General features: G+C 42.3%; 1 protein-coding gene across 5 annotated transcripts in view; it reads right to left on the reverse strand.

The window, feature by feature from the left end:
* Window positions 1-18,474, reverse strand: part of mef2d (myocyte enhancer factor 2d) — a 218,889-nt gene that overhangs the window by 174,922 nt on the left and 25,493 nt on the right. For all 5 annotated transcript variants that reach the window (XM_050046168.1, XM_050046169.1, XM_050046167.1 and 2 more), the window contains exon 3: window positions 14,737-14,940. In XM_050046168.1, the coding sequence (XP_049902125.1) occupies window positions 14,737-14,940 (204 nt within the window). The remainder of the gene's footprint in view (window positions 1-14,736; window positions 14,941-18,474) is intronic.

The following is an 18,474-nucleotide window of genomic DNA, read 5'->3' on the forward strand; positions in this document are numbered from 1 at the left end:
TTATTTCCACGCTGCCGACAGTGGGACTTATATTCGTTGTGCTGACAGTGGCTTGGAAAACCGCCCATAACTGCGTCACACGGGGAAGAGGGAAGGCGGCTGGAGTTCCTCCAACATTTGCAGTTAGATTATCATATTTTTTTATTGACAAAAATATAGGCTGCTTCGGCTGATTTTTTTATGCGTACATGTGCCCCTAAATATTTTTCACAGTTCGCACACACCTATTTTTAGTCGCAAATGCGTGTGAAATGCTCGCACTGTCGAGCGATGCCCTAAGGTCTTCTTCAGGGTGCAGAAAGGTTATATTTAGTTTAAGGTTAGGATTAGGCAACTAAAACACTTGGAAAAGATTAGGAAAAGATCGTTGTCATGGTTCAGAGAAAGGCAAACATTAACTCTGACAGGACGTGAACTCCACATGAAAAGTCAGACTCGATCCATCTGCCACCCTGACCTCCTCACTCTGACATCCCACCCACGTCCTGCACTGACACTAAACGCTTGTACTCGACGTAAATCATGAAGTACAGAATCATCCAATACGGACTAAATCCCGAAGGATAAAAAAGATCCTTTCAGGGAATCGAGGATCAGATTGAATGTCCTCACATTCCAGCACTGTCCTCACTTTACGACAATGTCCTCACTCTAGAGGTCTAAAACAGAAAGTGATCACACACGACCTATCCTTGTTACACAGTCTCCATGTTCGTGCACTCACACACACACACACACACACACTTGATGTATTTTGACATCACAAGCCTTCCTCTCGCTCTCTGTCATGTAAACACAACTGATATTTTGTGAACATTACACTGCAAACATGGGTATCTCTCCCTTTTCTCTGTCTCAGTTTCTCTTTGTTTCACGGCTCCAACATTTTGTGTTAAATTACAGTACGTTCACACATGCGCGCACACACACACACACACACTGTAGTCCACTGATCAGCTTGTCTCTCAGTCAGTCAGCCATCTGTTCACCTGTCCGCTGCCTCTCTCCCTCTCTGTCTCACTCTATTGTGTTGCCAGGGTAAGAATACCCTGCAGAGCACCGCGCCGGCCTCTGACTGGCTGGGGCTGCTGACAAGCCCCGCCCCCCTGCCTCCCTCCCATCCTTCCCCTCTGGCTCGCATGCTCGCCCACCCGCCTGTCCGCCCGACCTCTGTTTCCAGCTCTCCATGAAATGCTGCTGCTGCTGATGCTCTCTCCTCTCATCTCTCAGCCCACCACCTCTAACGCAGCTCTCTCTCTGTCTCAAATAAAAGTGCAAAGTCTCACACTCGTCCTTCTGTGTTTTTCGCCCTTAACATCTCTCCCTCTTTCTGTAATGTCTCCATATGTGAGTTTCCCTGGTCGCCCATTTCCTGTCATCCTCCCTCTCCCTCTCGTCTTTTTCCCACCACTCTCTCTGTCTCTGTCCTCTTTTGCCCTCCTCTCTCTGTTGACCCGTTCCCAGAGCTTCCCCGCCGTATTTTCTATTTTCTCTCTCCTCTGCTCTGGTTATCAAACCTCAATACTCTTTAATATCCACTAAAAAGCGTCTGTCACACTGAAAATCAAAACATTTCAAGTCATGGAAACTTCTGTCGTCTCTGCAGAGCTCGGTGGCACAGAGGATGTTTTGTGCTTCATCATCGCACCTTATGCACCTAATGTCATCCTGTTTCTTCATGTTCAAATAGATGTGTTTTCTTTCTACTCTGCTCACGACTATCGCATGTCTGTCCATCCTGGAACAGGGATCTCTTCTCTGTTATGGCTGAAGTACATGGGGCACAGATGCACTGCGTCACATAGCTGGGGTGAAGCAGGGTTTTTTACCTGCTACACAGACTCTGTCTTTACAGCGTGTGGCCGGTGCCAGCTTTAATGTGTGTGTACTGAGTTTTTGCCAAGTTATAATGCAGCTGGTTATGCAGGGTTTGAAGGCACAGGCTACATTAACTGGTGCCGAATTAATTAACTGGATCGTTTAAACAACAGGATGAATTGAGTTAATTGATTTATTTTAATGTGAAAAGTAAAAACATCCACACTCTGATACAACCAGGAATTTACTGGAATCATTTTTAAAATGGAGTTTTTACCTGTCGGAGGGCCTTGAAAAGAAAAAAGTAGAATTACTGGCTTGTGGTTGTACGCCTCCACGCACCAGTCAAGTTTCTCTGACAGTTTACATCCATGTCTGTGAAAACATAGATGCTTCACACACAGAAGATCGATACAATCAGCACAGTTTCAAGATTAGAGTCACCAGTTCAGCATCTGACCAAAAGTCTCCCCTTTTGTTCCTGAGATATGATGCTAAATAATGGCCAGAAAAGTGTTTTGCAGGACATTATGATGTCACAGTGAAGCTGACCTTAGACCTTTTGGATATTTAAAGTCATCACTTCATCATTTTATCCTGTTAGACATTTCTGGGAAAATTTGTAATAAAAACAGAATTCTTGGGTTTTGGCCAACATGTCTTGTGAAGTCACGGTGACCTTGACCTTTAATCACCAAATTTGAATAAGTTTTATTATTGAGTGCAAGTGGACGTTTGTGCCAAATTTGAGGAAATTCTCTCTAGGCCTTCTTGAAATAAGGCGTTCACAATAATGAGGCAGATAAGGCCACAATGACCTTGACCTATGACCACCAAAATGCATTCACTTCATCACTGAGTCCAGGTGGACGTTTGTGCCAAATCTGAGGAAATTCTCTCTAGGCCTTCTTGAAATAAGGCGTTCACAAAAACGAGGCAGCTAAGGCCACAATGACCTGGATCTATGACCACCAAAATGCATTCACTTCATTACTGAGTCCAGGTGGACGTTTGTGCCAAATTTAAAAAAAAAAAATCCCTCAAGGCATTCATGAGATATCACATGCACTAGAAAGGGACGGATACCCCCAAAACATAATGCCTCCAGCCCCGGTTATCGCTGCAGCAGAGGTATAAAAACAGAACAGCTGCATGAAACTAGAGAAGATCAGCGTGATGCCTGCGCAGCTTCTGTGGTCAGTGTGGCCGCTTCAGATGATTAGAATGGAAGTGGTCTACTGTTGCAGATTTGTCGCACTGAGTCCGTGCCCCATGTATTTCAGCTGTGCTCCCCCTAAGGTTTCTTCTCCCTTTCTTTTAAGGTTCCCAGAAAGTAATTAGGTATCTAAATTGAGGGTCTAAGGAAAGAAGGGGTCCTAAAATATTAAGACTGTGAAACCCTCTGAGGCTGATTTGTGACTTTGGGCCGGATAAATAAAACTGACTGACTAAAAGTTGGCATGACTGTCCACTCACATTCCTAATGCTGTGTTTTTTCATCTTTCATAATAATGTTCCTGATTTAAATCAAAATTTTTGCCAATTTCTCTATTTTATATCGGCAAAGAATAAAATAAAAATCTTGTATGGCAGCTTGAGAAATTTGGCTTCTCTTGAAAACAAAACAAACAAAAAAAAAAGGTTCTGTAGAAAAACACATTTATATTTCTCAAAGTAAGGTGTTGAAAAGTATTGTTTTGGTATCTGTGCAGAAACTCAGGTTGTCATGTTGGCCATTTGCCTGATAAGACCCAGTTGGCTCGAAACGTTGCCTTTTTTCATTCCAATAAAGTTTTGGGAGTTTTAATTGTTAAGCGTGAAGATACTCCCCATTGTTTCCTACATATGCATCTTTGTGTGTTTGTGCATGTATGTGTTGTTTATGTGTTTTTCTGGATAATGACTGTGTACTTTATATTGAGTCTCTGCTGCCCGGCACAAGGCACAATGTAATGTTACGTGCCACTGTGGCGTAGACTGCAGAAGTAAATCACACACATACACACATTCACACAGTCAGCACAGTTTCAAGGTTAGTCACCAACTCAGTATCTGACCAAATGTCTCCCCTTCTGTTCCTGAGATATGACGCTGAGTACCATTAAGCCAGAAAAGTGTTTTTGCAGAACATGATGATGTCATCACTTCATTATTTTATCCTGTTTAGACATTTGTGTGGAGTTTTGTTTTAATTAGTGTAATAATTCTTGAATTATTGCTAAAAAAAAAAAAAAGTTTTGTGAGGTCACAGTGACCTTGACCTTTGACCAACAATCAGGTCATTCTTCAGCCAAGTGGACGTTTGTGTCATATTTGAAGAAATTCCTTTAAAGTGTTTGTGAGATATGACATTCACAAGAACAAGACAGATGCCAGGTCACACTGATCCTGACCTTTGATCTATGACCACCAAATTTTTATAACTTTGTCGTTGAGCCCAAGGGAACGTTTGTGCCAAATTAAGAGAAATTTCCTCAAGGCATTTTTAATCATCTCGTTTACAAGAATGGGATGTCAACCTGAAAACATAATGCTGCGGCTGTGGCTATCATCAGCGTGGAGACATAAATATCTCATTTTATCAAGTCTTCTTTTGTCTCTTATTGATTCGTGATGAGTTCTATTTTGTGTACTCGCAGCTATCTTTTTTAAAATTGTGAGTTTCTGTTTGGTAACCCATCACGTTACCCCTCCAGCTCTGACTGGAATTTTTTATCCATGAGGTTAATGGACCTCTGCTCCCATCGGCTCTTAGAGGCCTCAGGATGACTTGCTTGATTACAGAGGACGTCCCTCATCAGCTGCAGACGGCCAGTCAGCCAAAACTGATAATGTCATCTAAGTCCTGACTGGCTGAACAAAGAGCGCGACGGTCCATTAATAAAGACTTCTCTTTCAGAAAGGCTATTTATCTGTTTTTGTTGGGTTTTTTGAGGTGCTGTTCATTATTCACTATCTCCACATTATGAGTAAGTCTGGAAATGAGTCACTAATTTGTCAATCACGGACTTTCAGTACTTAATATCTTTTTAATGGAGTCTTGGCCCCTTTTCATCGTAGAGCTATTAATCACTTTAAAAGAAGGGTCAAGACTTCGGAGCATTCAGAGTGTGTGGCACAGTGACGTCACCATGGCAGACATCTTTGTGAAGTCCTTGACCTTGAAATGCTGCAGAAATGCTGTTGCAATAATGAGAAATCACTTCCAATTAACCCTCCATCTCACTCACACCAGGCAGTGACAAATGATGACTCAACTTTGTACCTTGCCTCAGAATCAAACTGTTAATGAAGCTCAGAGCACAAATAAAAAGACGTTTTAAAAAAATATATAGCGAGACTTGAAGGTTTTTTACGAGTTTGTTTCCTAAAATATTGATGGAATAATTTTAAAGTACTTCATCGCTGTATGTGTCATCTCTGAACAGTTATAGGGGTGTTGTGATATAGTAGTATTAACAATAACCATGACACTTAAAATGAAATATTGATGTCATATTAACAAAACACATCATTCTGTTTCTTTATGTTCTCGCTTTGTCTCCCTCCCCCAATACCATCCGGTTGCCTTTTTCACTATAAACCAAGTACAGTTTCTCTTTTTTTTGTACATTTTTGTACAGTTATGGTTACAGATGCTCTCTCCAACTCCCTACACTTATTTATTTTAAATTTTCTATAGATATCGTGAACTCTTTTGGCTGCGATAATCATGTGATAATGTGTGTAGAACTGATAATGTGCCATCCCTAATAAGTTTTTTCGTCATGTGTTTTTCTTTTCTTTGAGCTCAGAGGTTGGTGGTTTTGGGTTGATTCAAGTAGGTTATCAGGGTCTGTTATGTACACACTGCATGATTGTGGCCAAAATAATAATCCCGATTATTTTGATTGATGTTGAGATCAGTAGGGCTGCCCCCGACTAAGGATTTTCCTAGTCGACCAATAGTCGTCATTTGGGGCTATTAGTCGACTAGTCGTCCACATGTTTACGATATTAATGTAATTATTAACTTATATATTTTGGTCCTGTTTGTCATCTGTCTTGTCTTTTATTTTCTGAAAAACTGATGTATTTGATGATTTAACCGGCCACCAAAAAAATCTCTGTAAATCACAAAATTCCATATTTTAATTTTCTTAATTAGTAACATTTTCAATTATATTATTAAATCATATCTCACTACCTTGTGGTCTTCATGTTGTTTCTCTACATGACCAGGTATTGAGAATTATAAAACCCTTTAATAGTAATTAATTTCCTTTTTTCTTTCTATAAAAAGTCAAAACGTTAAAAAATGTGTGTAAACTCCTTATGATGTCATATAACACACCACATTTACCTTCACATAATGTCACTGCTGTCCTCAGGAAGACATGTTTATTGGTTAGAGCTTGTCAGGTTCGTCTTCCTGTGATAAAGGGCTGTTTAAATAAATCTTACTCCATTTAAACAAGTTCCAGTGAGAATAATCAGCTGACCTAGCCTGACCAATCATGTATGTACAGGGGCAGGTCATGCGGTGACCTCATCTAGTCCAGATTAGGACGTCAGGATATGACAGGTGTTAGGAGGTCCTCAGAGTTTGGACAGCGAAGCAGGATTATCTGAGAAGCAGCGTCCCCAGGTAAACAGAAGCATCACGTTGAGTGTGCAGTGATATGGGGGGAATAGGTCTGAAAGAGGTTGGAAGTGAGTTTGTTTTGGGGTCATATAATTTTGTTGGAAGTTTTGAGGCGACCAAGGCGGCCAACAGAATCATTTCCTTTAAGGGGCGAATCCTGTCAAGTGGTGTTCTGAGATACGCGAGGCTCCCCTGGCCGCGACCCAGGAGGACCGGGGCAGTGCCCAAAACGCTTCAGCGCCTGCGGCGAGGCTCGCTGGAGAGATCTGTCGTCATTGAGCTGCTTAAAAGAAAAAAGGGCATCCCCCTTCTCCGCCCATCTTGCTTTCTCTCCTCGCCTTATTCACCGCTGCCGCCGCTCTTTTAGCATTTCGCTCGCTCGTGTTCCCTCTGTCCCTCGCTCTCTTCCTTTCCTTGCCCTGATTGGGATCTGCAGTCAAGCGGATTAACACATTCTGGCAGGAAAGGCAGGCTGCCCACACACACACACACACACACACACACACACACACACACACTCTTTCAAGCAGCACGTGCATCTCAGAGAGAGGCTGTGTGTGCATATGTATTGCCTCTCAGCCTTGCACTGGAGTGAAGGAATGTCTAACCATGTGACAAAGTCCATGCACACACACACACACACACACACACACACACACACACACACACACACACACACACACAAACACCTTGATACAACTTAAGTGCTTCTAAGCAGACAGGGACTTTACTGTGTGCATGTACAGTACATGCAGGGTGACATACACAAACCACAACTCATGAGTGTGTATGTGCGTGCATGTATGAGAGTGTGTGCGCATGTGTGCGTGTTTGTGCCTGCGTGACTATATCCACACTTCATAATTTATACTGAAAAGTTCTTGCTTGGAGAGACTCACGGAGGCAGAGCAGCAAATGGGCACATTTTGTGACTATCCAATTACGTCTCTCCCTCTCGCTCCGTGTCACTCGGTGGGTCTCAGCTCCGTCCTCGACCAGCGACGTTACACCCTGTGCCACTGCAGATAATCTTGTGACTATTAATTATCACATAATTCATCCATACCGTCACATCGGCTGTTCTACTCTGAATTCCCCCTGAAAGTCCCGATGTAAAGAGTCTCTGTTACATGTGACCAGTCATGGTCTTTGAATGTACGACATGCTTCCATGTGACCCAAACACACAAGGAGAGGCTGCCAGAGAAACTTTGTGGAGAGTAAAACTCCTGCTAGATTAAAACACAGCGCTAGAAACAAATTTAAGGATTAATAAAGGAATTCTTCACCCCCAAATGACCATGTGAATACCAATTACTCACCTCGTGTTAGACTGAGTTCATGAATAAAACTCACATGCCTCCACTGTGAATGAAGAATCCAAAAATGGAAATATTCTTGATGGACTTAAATTAAAGGGGGCAAAAACATCTGTTCACATGCAGTATAATCCAAGTCTCATTGATCCAGTCATGTTCAGTACTTCACAAACACAGAGCCCTTTCTGATGGTAAACTGATCTGACAATAAATCTTCTTCAAAGCCAGACTCCACTGACAGAAACAGTAATTTCACCTCACTGAACACTGGAGCTGCTGGTCCACTGCTGCCTCTATCAGTTAGTTTGTTTGTGTTACTGTGTGACTTTGGTGAATCTGAACTAACCCTTTAAAGCACTTAAGTCACACAGTAACACAAACAAACTAACTGATGGAGGCGGCAGTGGACTAGCAGCTCCAGTGTTCAGCGAGGAAAAATCACTGTTTTTGTCAATGGAGTCTGGCTGGAAGAGAGGACAGGTGAGTTTAATTTAACTCCTAGTTCAGTTCCCTGTCAGAAAGGACTGGATAAACGACACTTGGATTATACGGCACGAGTTGTATGACAGTTTGTGAACATATGTTTTGACGTAGGTTTGCTGTTGTTAAACGTGGACCCCTATGACTTCAATTTATTAAGAATTTTCTCCATTTTTGGATTCTTCATTCACCGCGGCCGCATGCAGGAAACCCAAAGCTTTTTTCACAAATTCAACATTCAATTGTGGTGACTAACTGATACACAAATGGTCATTTAGGTGGTGAAGGGTTTCTTTAATACTGTGTTACGTGACCAATCAAGTAAAGGCCAACAATCAAACATTGACTTGGTCTCAGATAACTGCTCGTCTGTCCAAACAGAACTGTTGAGGAGAAAACAACTAATTAATTCAGATCCATTTTTTGCTTTGCAACTTTTTGATCAATGTAAAGCAAACAGCTCTGAATATCAACACTTCCTGCCAATGTTTCACAGTAAAAGTCGGCTAGGTGAAGTGAATGTTTTAAATAGATGGTCATGGACATGTAATATTTTGATATTTCTATTGTATTTTGTTCCTGCTGCAGTTTTAAACATTGTTTTGTCAGATATCTGACAGCAAATTACAGCTATGTTTTTCTCAGATGTAGGTTTTGAGGAATTTTTCCAGTCCTGAGGATTCAAAATGCCATCGCAAATGCAAAATACGAGGGATTAATGGAAAATGGTTGGCGCAGACAACACTAACACCCGCTTAACAACGAGTCGTGTGCTGCAGCACATCTGGCGAAGGGGACAGCTGAGGACAGACGCTGGAGAAAGTTGTTAAATGCCTCCTGGCCTACAGAGGGGACGGGTGGGGGCGGGAGGTGTACAGAAGTGCAGTATACAGGCCGGTATAGGAGGGAAGCTCCCATGTAGGACACACACACACACACACACACACACACACTCTCACAGAAGCGACACACAACCGAGAGGCTAACCGGGACTGAATATTGTATGAGGCGTTCTCATGGGCTGCTGCAGAGCGTGCAAACAGAGAGAGGGAGGTGGACTTATGCACACACACACACACACACACACACACACACATAAAGAGAGAGAAAGAGACAGAGTGACACACTTGAAAACACAAACACATGTACGCACACAAACAGGGCCAGTGGAGCTTGAGCTGATGTGGCCCGGAGCAGCCCAACGCCCTGCCATGGCCCGCACACACACACACACACACACACACACACACACACACACACACTCGTGCATACACTTAAGAGCCATCTGCAGCTGGAGATACAGCCTACAGAAAGGCTTTACTGCTGACACTCTGAGACAGACAGAAAGAGAGGGACAAGAAAAGAAGGAGAAACGGACGTGACCGAGTGAATCAGGAGATTAGGAGGCAGGAAAGAGACGAAGAAGAGGAAAAGGAAGAGAGGAAGTCACAGCGGAGGGGAAAATGTAGCACCCAACTCTGCTTCCTCAGTCTTACCTTCTGCCCACACAAATCCAAATCTGCTTCACCAACACTTTCACTGAGATTTCAGCCCTTATTGGATTTCATCCATGATAAACCACAAACGCCTTTTCGACCAGATAGTCGCAGGAACTAAACTAGGAACCAAAAGTCCATCAGGCCCATTAGTCCAATAAGGGACTGAAACCAGCGAGTTACAATAAGTTTACGTTACATTTCGACGTATGTATCAAATCAACGTTTCTAAAGTGACGTAGTCTACGAGTTGACTTTGTCATCAGGAGGTGGAGGGGATGGTGGATGACGTGACTTCTAGGTGAGACGCCCGCCAAGCTGCAAACCACTGTTCAAGACTGACAAACAACAAAACCGGTTGTTTTTTAATGAGACTTTTTAGTTTGCTGTGTTCCTGCAGCTTTCTAGCCACCAAATTTGAGGGTTGTTTTTACAGACCTGTCGTTGTTTTAATGAGATAGTGCCAAGAAAACTGGGTATTTTAGCCAAAACATGAACTTTTCCTAACCACAACCAACAGGTTTTTGTGCCTAAACCTAACCACACGAAACCACAGCGCTGTTTAAAAGTAAAGTTTCTATTTATCCACTACGTAATAACATGCAAATGAAACGCTTCTGCGTACTGCAGAAAGATACAAAGCCAACATATTTTTCAAAATGGCGATATTCCTACTAAGCTGTTTCCATGGTAAATTAATATAAACATGGAAAGGCAACCACAGACCAAGCACTGGGCGTTGGCTTAAGCAAATTTCGATGTGTTTTCCTTTAAAAAAAAAAAAATACATACACAATCAAAGATAAATGGTTTCAATGTATCTGGGGCCTCTCTATAAGATATCTTGGGGGCAAGGACTTATCTTGTATGTTGGATGTAACTGGGGACACATAATTACAACCTCTGCACTAAAACTCATTTAAACTTGATGTATATAAAGTAAATGTAACATACAGTATGCAATGAAGGACTTGTAATGGTGTCTGTCGTACAGCAGCCCCAATGTAAATCAATAAACATATATCTTTCTTTTTGTCTTTTTCCATTTCATTTTTTCTACTTATTTATTGTTGCTGCTTGTGTTCCTGTATATTTTATTTTTGTATACATGTATGTGAGTGTGTGCGCTATAATTTTTCAATAGTTCTAACACAGCTTGTCACCATGTATGTATATATTTCAAAGCAGTGGTTCCCAGCTCATGGGTCGCAGTCCAAAAGTGGGTCATGGGTCCATTCTGAATGGACGGCAAGTGTCAGGTTTGTGAAAAGCACACTTTATTTTCAAGTAAAGTGAATTTTCGGCACAGAGCTTTTATTTTGAAATGCCCTTTTCTGCGGTAGACTGAGTGACTAACGGACAGCTCCTGGACAGACACGCTAAACTGGCTCGATGACGTGGCCAAATTGTGTGGACCTTGAGTTAATCACTAAGGAGAAATCTGGACCAGTTGGGAACGATCTATGTTCTTTTTTGTATAATGTTAAAAACTTAACAGACTGCTCAAACAAAACAAAATGAATATTCCACTAATATTCCTGCATAGTCTGATTAACGTGCCCTAACATGTCGTTTATCATGTCAATAAATACACACATGAACACAGCCTCTCTTCATTCCTTCAACCATCTTCTCATAAAGGTCGGTGTTTGGATATTTCCACATCTGCAAAAATCTGATGATATGCCAGTCTTTTATCATGTTTCTTCTTCTGGACAGAAACGTGGGGTTTCCTTTGAGCATGCATCTCTGCACCAGCCTTCAAACTGCTGGCCAGTTAGTTTGTGTACAACGTATCCATGACAACACACAAAGCCATAAAGAGGCAAGAGGCCATGCGTGCCAGGTAACAACCCTGAGATATATATTCTATATGCACTGTATACTTGTCTAAAGAATGCTGCTAAATAATTCCAGTGCATTCCACGTGTCTCGATCAGAAAATGCCACATTCAGAAAAAGGACTACTTCAGAATATCCGAACGGAATATGCTCTTTACATGAATTCAAGATATTATCATATTCACAATGACAGCAGCATATTTGTGTGCATGTAAACAAAACTCAGCCGTGATACCTCCTGGGTCAATGAAAAGTTACCACCCCAGAACAGGTACTTTTTGGGAACTAAATTTAATTCTTAATTTCTCAGGCTGAACTGTAAGCAGAGCCAAAGTGAAACTTCCAGAAACTTCCAAACAAACAAACAAACCAATTAGGTTTCTCACTTACTAAAAAGGTTCCTGGGCTATTAGCTGCATCTCAAACACCTCGAGTGCACTCGCTTGTGATTGATTTAGATGTTTGTGAAACAGAGGCAGCAGTCAGAGGTCAGCGGAGCCTCTCAGTGTTCATGGGATGAATCAAACACTCTATGACGCCTCTGGGCTTCTTAGAATAACATATTTACAGCCTGAAAACGGAGACATAAGACTCATCAGCATTTAGTGTCAGAGTGCAACACTCCTGGGACACAGGTAGAACGCTGTAACTCGAAATCTGTCAGAGAACAAATGTTTGAATTTGACATTTATTTCTGTCTAATATTCTCACTTGTTTAGTGCAGATATCAGGAAGGAGTTTAGGAGCAGCTCCTGGGGATTCACTCCAACTATAATCATTACTTATCCTGTTTTTATTTTAGATTATTACAATATTCCTTTCGACCCTGGCTACACATGTGGACATAATGGTTTTATTCCAAAATAATGTGGCCAATTTAATACAATTCCCCAATCTGAAATTCCCTCCTAACTCACAAAAACACATCATTCTCGTGTCTGGATTTGGTCATTCACTCTTTTATCGTCCAAAATCTATTCACAAGATCATTTTGGAAACTTTTCCTGCTTTGCTGCGGCTGTGTTTGTTGGACTATGACTTTAACCTGAGCTTTCCACATGATAATAAATCAGTGTTGGGGACTTGGTGTTGATGGCGGTTGACCGATCATGAACTGCTGCAGCAATCCGTGTAAAAACAAGTGAGAAAAAATATTCAAAGCCAAGTGAGATCCGGCTTTAAGTCAACCCTCCATATGAAGCCTAAGTGCTGTACTGCAGTGTACACGGCTCGCTGAATCATACCGAACCACCTCGTGTTCAATTCATGAGAGGGCCATTATGTATAAAAGGGTCAGCAAGGCATGAGAACGTGCTGCGTGTTCGCCTGACGAGCTCCAGCGAAGCTTTTTCCCACAGGGAAGAAAGATGTTAGAAATAAATGTGCTCCTATTACAAAAACATAAAAACGGAACTAAGCGATTGCCCTCACACCTTCTCTCCTAACCTCATCACTGACCTCTACGCTACTCAATATGCAAATGAGCAAACATTTTTCAGCAGCTCGACAGGCTCTTCTTCTATCTGGTGGCCATTTTGTGCCAAGGTGGTTTCCAATTGGTTCCAGGCATCCTCCTTTGGCTTGTTGCTGTTGTTGTTGTTTTTGTTGTTGGAGAGGTCTCTGGGTAACAACGGGGACGATGCCAAAGGGGTAAGGGGGGGAGGAGGGGTGAGGCCCAGCTGTCCCTACCTCTGCCCTCCCTGCGAGCTCGCTGGGACAGAGCCAGAGTACAGCCATAAACAACACTGGGACAGGCTGGACTCAACCACTCCGAACTGGACCACACTGGACTGGACAAAACCAGACTGGACTGGACTCGTCTACATTCACAATTGTCTCCTTGTTTTCCTCTTAAAGGAATAGTTCCAACATTTTGGAAAATGGGCTAATGAGAAGATAGATACCACTCTTGTATCTGTCAGTTTGATATGAAGCTACAGCCAGGAGATGGTTAGCTTAGCATAAAGACTGGAAACAGGGGAAACTGTTAGCCTGGCTTGATCCAAAGCCCTTTAACACCACCCACTTACATGAGATTAAGAGGTGCTGGTAGGTGGATTTTTTTTCCCTTTGGCTAGCTGTTTCCATATTTATGCTAAGCTAGGCTAATCAAGACCTGCCTCTAGCTTCAAATTTAAAGAGACAGACTTGAGAGTGACAGTCGGCTTTCCATCCAAACGTAGCACAAATTTTAACCAAATTTTCAGAAAATAGGCCAAAGAAAATGTGAAATTACGTGTTTTTTCGTCCACTACTCTTACAAATATTGGGAGTTGGTTCGTCAAGATAAGCATCAGCTGGTGCCAATTCTCCAGTCAGGCAATTTGAAAAGCTAATATTGGCGTTGGACGAGTTCTGCTAACAGCCCTGTGTGCAGACAGAAGCTGCTGAAAGCCCCCAGAGACAAAGACAGCTCGCAGTGGTCTATGTGATCACAGTACGTCACCGTTTGTTAGCTAAACTTGTTTTCATTTTACTTACTTTCCCTATTGGCGACACACTAACTTTTACGCCACAATCACAACTGCTAGTGGATGATTAAGCAGCCCTTTGTGGTGTATGAGTTTTGCTTTAAGGTGACCTCACTCATGAAATATGGTAACTGTGGTGCCTTTTTCCAGCAGGGGACATAGAATCCAGGTGAAAATCAGTTTCAACAGATGATTTTTGGTAAAATTCAGTCAAAAAAACAAGAGAAAGAAAAAAGTGAGCGAGCTATACAGGACCAGGCTGGATTTAAAGTTAGCCTTCACATCATCCTCGTCCTCAGACATGGAGAAGCAGCTTTTACTCAGTTAAACAGACTGGACAGCAATGAACTGGACTGGCCTTGACAGACTGGACTAGACTTAATTAAGTCTGAATGAGTCTGGAGAGGACGAGGTTAGATTAGTTTAGGTTAGAGCTTAATGATCCCACTGGGGACAATAAACTCTAGTTTTAGTACCGAGTCGTGGTGGGGTGCACCAACAAAGACCAAGAGAACATGAAACAAGAAAACAGCAAAGTCATTTTCCAACTTGAATAACAATGTTCATAAAGTATTGCTTCCATCATTAACAGGGAGTCAGAGAAGGCGACTTCATCATGGTTGAATCAGTGTCACTATGCTATATTGCGGCAATTGTTTCCCCATACCCCCTCCTCCCACGCTTTACCTCGATGATGTCGGCGTTGGTCCGGCTCTCGTGCGGCTCGTTGTACTCGGTGTACTTGAGCAGGACCTTGTCCATGTCGGTGCTGGCATACTGGAACAGCTTGTTGGAGTGGTTGAAGATGATGAGGGCGATCTCGCAGTCACACAGGACACTCAGCTCATAGGCCTTCTTCATCAGACCAAACTTCCTCTTGGTGAACGTCACCTGGTGGAGGAGGGGAAAGATTCATTTTTAATCAATTATAAATGTTTAAAATGCTGAAAAAATCTCATTTAAATCTGTATTTTTCTAAAACAAATCTTCTTCTCTAGTGCAGCAATCTGCCTCATCCTCACATGTCTCACATTAATGATACTCATGACAACAGTATTCACTGAACACGAAGAATTACCTCACACTTTTGACATTTCGTTTTAAGCAAAGTATGTCTTGAAGCCGCCCCTTTGCCCTGGATGTTTGCTGATTTGGGCCCAGAGCTGGCCCAGAGTCTAAGGGACACGCAAAAGACTTCACATACTTATTGTCAGAGCTTTTCTTTTTCACAGGGGCCAGACATTTCTTGCGGGACGACAGGGTGTGAGCATTACCAAGTGGAAAATGTACAACATTTACAAACATTTACAGACTGATAACTATCTTTCTTTTTCTCTCCAAATTAAACCTAAACCTCATCAGCTCAGTTGAAAACAAACAGTCACTTGAATCAGACATTAAACCTTCACAAACACGCCTGGCTTACTTTCACCGACAGAGAAGCCAACTGTTTCTGTTCTCTCCAAATCTCTCTGTGATGGCTGACTCTGTGTTTGACTGAAGCTGCTCACACCCGACACGTGTTGTCAGTCGGATCTCTTTCTGCTGCTGTTATCAGATGACCACAATACCATAAAAAATCATGATAAACAATAAACACTTGGATTAAAGCGTCTCAAAATGCTACTACGCCTGTCGGCTTCAGTTAAACGGATACTTTGCCAATTTTAAAACAGCTTTGTATCATAACAGCGTGGGTAGTGTGTGTAAATGAACTGTGGTAAACTTCCCTCCATCCAACCTGCCACCAGATCTCCCTGCTCATTTGCCAGCGTCATCCAGATCCGCCAGATGATCGTGCAAAACATCTGGCTGTTAATTGAACTCTACAAAGAGTACTGAAGCGGATCTATAAAGAAACCTGCCCCTCTCACACCAAACTCAGATCATCCTGTAAAGCTAAGCAGTGCTGATTAAATAAAAACCAAGATTATGTTACTGTTCCTCACTAAAATGTTTTCAGAAACATATTTTAGCTCACTGTTTAGTGATAGTGAGATACTGGCTACAGTTGCATTTGTAGTAGTGATGAAATGGGGAAAAACGTAAAACATCTGATGGACTGTATTCATAATCAATATGCCACAATAATATAAGAAGCAGCGCCAATTAATCAGTCAATGAGAATGATGTGTGGGCGGGGCATAAGCACATACAGCGAGCAACAGCAGTGACCCAACGTCTGACACCGGCACACCGTGAGGACAGAAAGAGAGGGCTTGGCAGGGACGGAGCACCTGCCGCACCAATCGAACATGAGTCAAGCTCAGATCAGCCAGTTCACACCGCTGCTACTTTTCTCTGCAACGTTCTAAAACAGTTTTGTCTCGTCATGAATCATTGGTCTGAACTGGATTTAAAGCTCATTAATTATCAGTCATATTTTTTTTTGTGTGCAAAAACCAAAAAGTCAAAATGATAAGTTGCAGGTTAACAGTGAGTTATGTGTCGGAGTATTACTTGACCCCAAGCAGTGACTTCCTCAATCTTATCGTCAGACTCACAGGGACTCTATCTCTATTTTGGCCAGAAAGTGAAAAGGTATATTCCCCTAAATGCTGAACTCTTCCTTTAAAGCTAAACTTGAGATCATCCTCCCGGATGAGAGACGTATAATTTGGGCTTTTTGCATTTCAACACCTTAAATCACTATAGTTTTCAGCAGGGAGTATTCAGGACAAAACAGGATTGATTGTATGAAAGTAATGTGTGCTTTAGGAAACAGACTTCCAGACAGAGTGTCTAAACATGCTCCCTTTCAAGTACACACACACACACACACACACACACACGCAGGCTTTTTTCTCTCGTCACACTCATTCTCCTCGTCTTTTTCACACTCTGTTATGCTCTTTTCCATGCTCTCTCTCCGTCTCTCTGTGTCACACACTCTCTCCAGCTCTCTTTTCCACACTCTCCTTCTGTCGCACGTTATTTCTCTCTCTTCCTAACACACACACTTGTGCGAGCCCCCTCAGTTGTGAACAAGCGGAACAGAACTGGGAGTGTTGCTGAAGCACAGGGTCCCTTGTTGTCTCCTGGTTGGCTTTAGAAGCGCCTCCCTGCTATAACCAACTGGTATTTACAATCCAGGGAGATTTGGCTTTGTTTGGATTAAACACACAGGATCGCACAAACACAAACACACACAGAGGGAGAGAAAGATTAAGACGTGGAGAGAAGGAGAAGCGTCAGGTACCGATACAATATCTGGTGTTTGATATGGCAGAAATACAAAGTGAAAAGTGTGTGTGCACAGATGGGATGCTGGAATTATCTGACAGTGTTAAAAGGGGCAGAGAGCGGGACGGTCTTCCGGCCACACCCACGAGTGTATCAACACATTTTCCATCAGTTTTAAGGGCTAAAACACCTGTGGAGTAGATTTGGGTCGATTTCTGGTTTTGCCGGTCTGGTCTGGTGTACGAGTTTAAACCAGTGTGATTTTATGCAAACTGGCTGAACCAGCATTTGTCATTATGACACGTTCTGGCAAATTAAAAAGTAGCCTACATCATCAGCCCCAGTGTTAAATCCAACTCATACTGCATTGGTACTAAGCAATTTGACAACATGATTAATATAATATTATGTTTATAAATGGACCAACGGAGTCACTAAAGTCTGACAGGCTGTGAGCAAAGCACGGCAACATGAAGGAGATCACGTTCCAGTAGAGGTAAGGAGGCCAGAGCGGCGCATGTTGTGTTTGTTTACCTTAAAGTTTGTGTGTTTTTTGGGGTGACAAGAGGAGACACTGCAGTGTTAGTCTCTGAAGAAAACTTAAACAAAAACACTCTGGATTTGAAGCCGACAAATGAGGCGTCTCCACAGGATGCAGGCGCCATTTTGAGCTGTTGGACGCCGTGTTTCTATTCTTGTTGCTCGCTTTGAGTGTGCCGCAATGGATAAAGAACGGCTGATACATGAAGTTTAAATGAAGACTTATCTATATGATTCCTTACTTTACTGCACAAACCTAAGTAAGGGGGCAGCTGCCTGGAGGAAGATCACCAGAGAGCTGAAAGTTCCTGGTAAGCTAAAAGACCCTCACTAATAACAAGCTAGGCTACTTGCTGTTGGCGATATTATATAATCATGTCATTTTCAGTAAATATCACAATATAAAATGTGGAAGATAGCAAGTAGGCTACTCACCCATCTTTTAAGTAGTTATGTCTCTAGTCTAATCTCGAGCTCACAGCTCAAAGCTATGTGGTTCGTTTATATGATGTTTATATGATGAAACAGAAATGCATATTTAATAGATTCAATGTGGACAAAGAGCTCCAATGTTACGTAATGCAATGCGATAGTCAGACACTCGTTTTCTGTTTGGACATGGTGTCATTATGTTCCCGCTGAGTTAAGTGAGACACCTGGTAAGTTCAGTATCCTGGCCCTGTTCGGTGTTCAGCTTAATAT

This window comes from Epinephelus moara, chromosome 6 (genome assembly GCF_006386435.1).
Source record: "Epinephelus moara isolate mb chromosome 6, YSFRI_EMoa_1.0, whole genome shotgun sequence".
Taxonomy (NCBI): Eukaryota; Metazoa; Chordata; class Actinopteri; order Perciformes; family Serranidae; genus Epinephelus; species Epinephelus moara.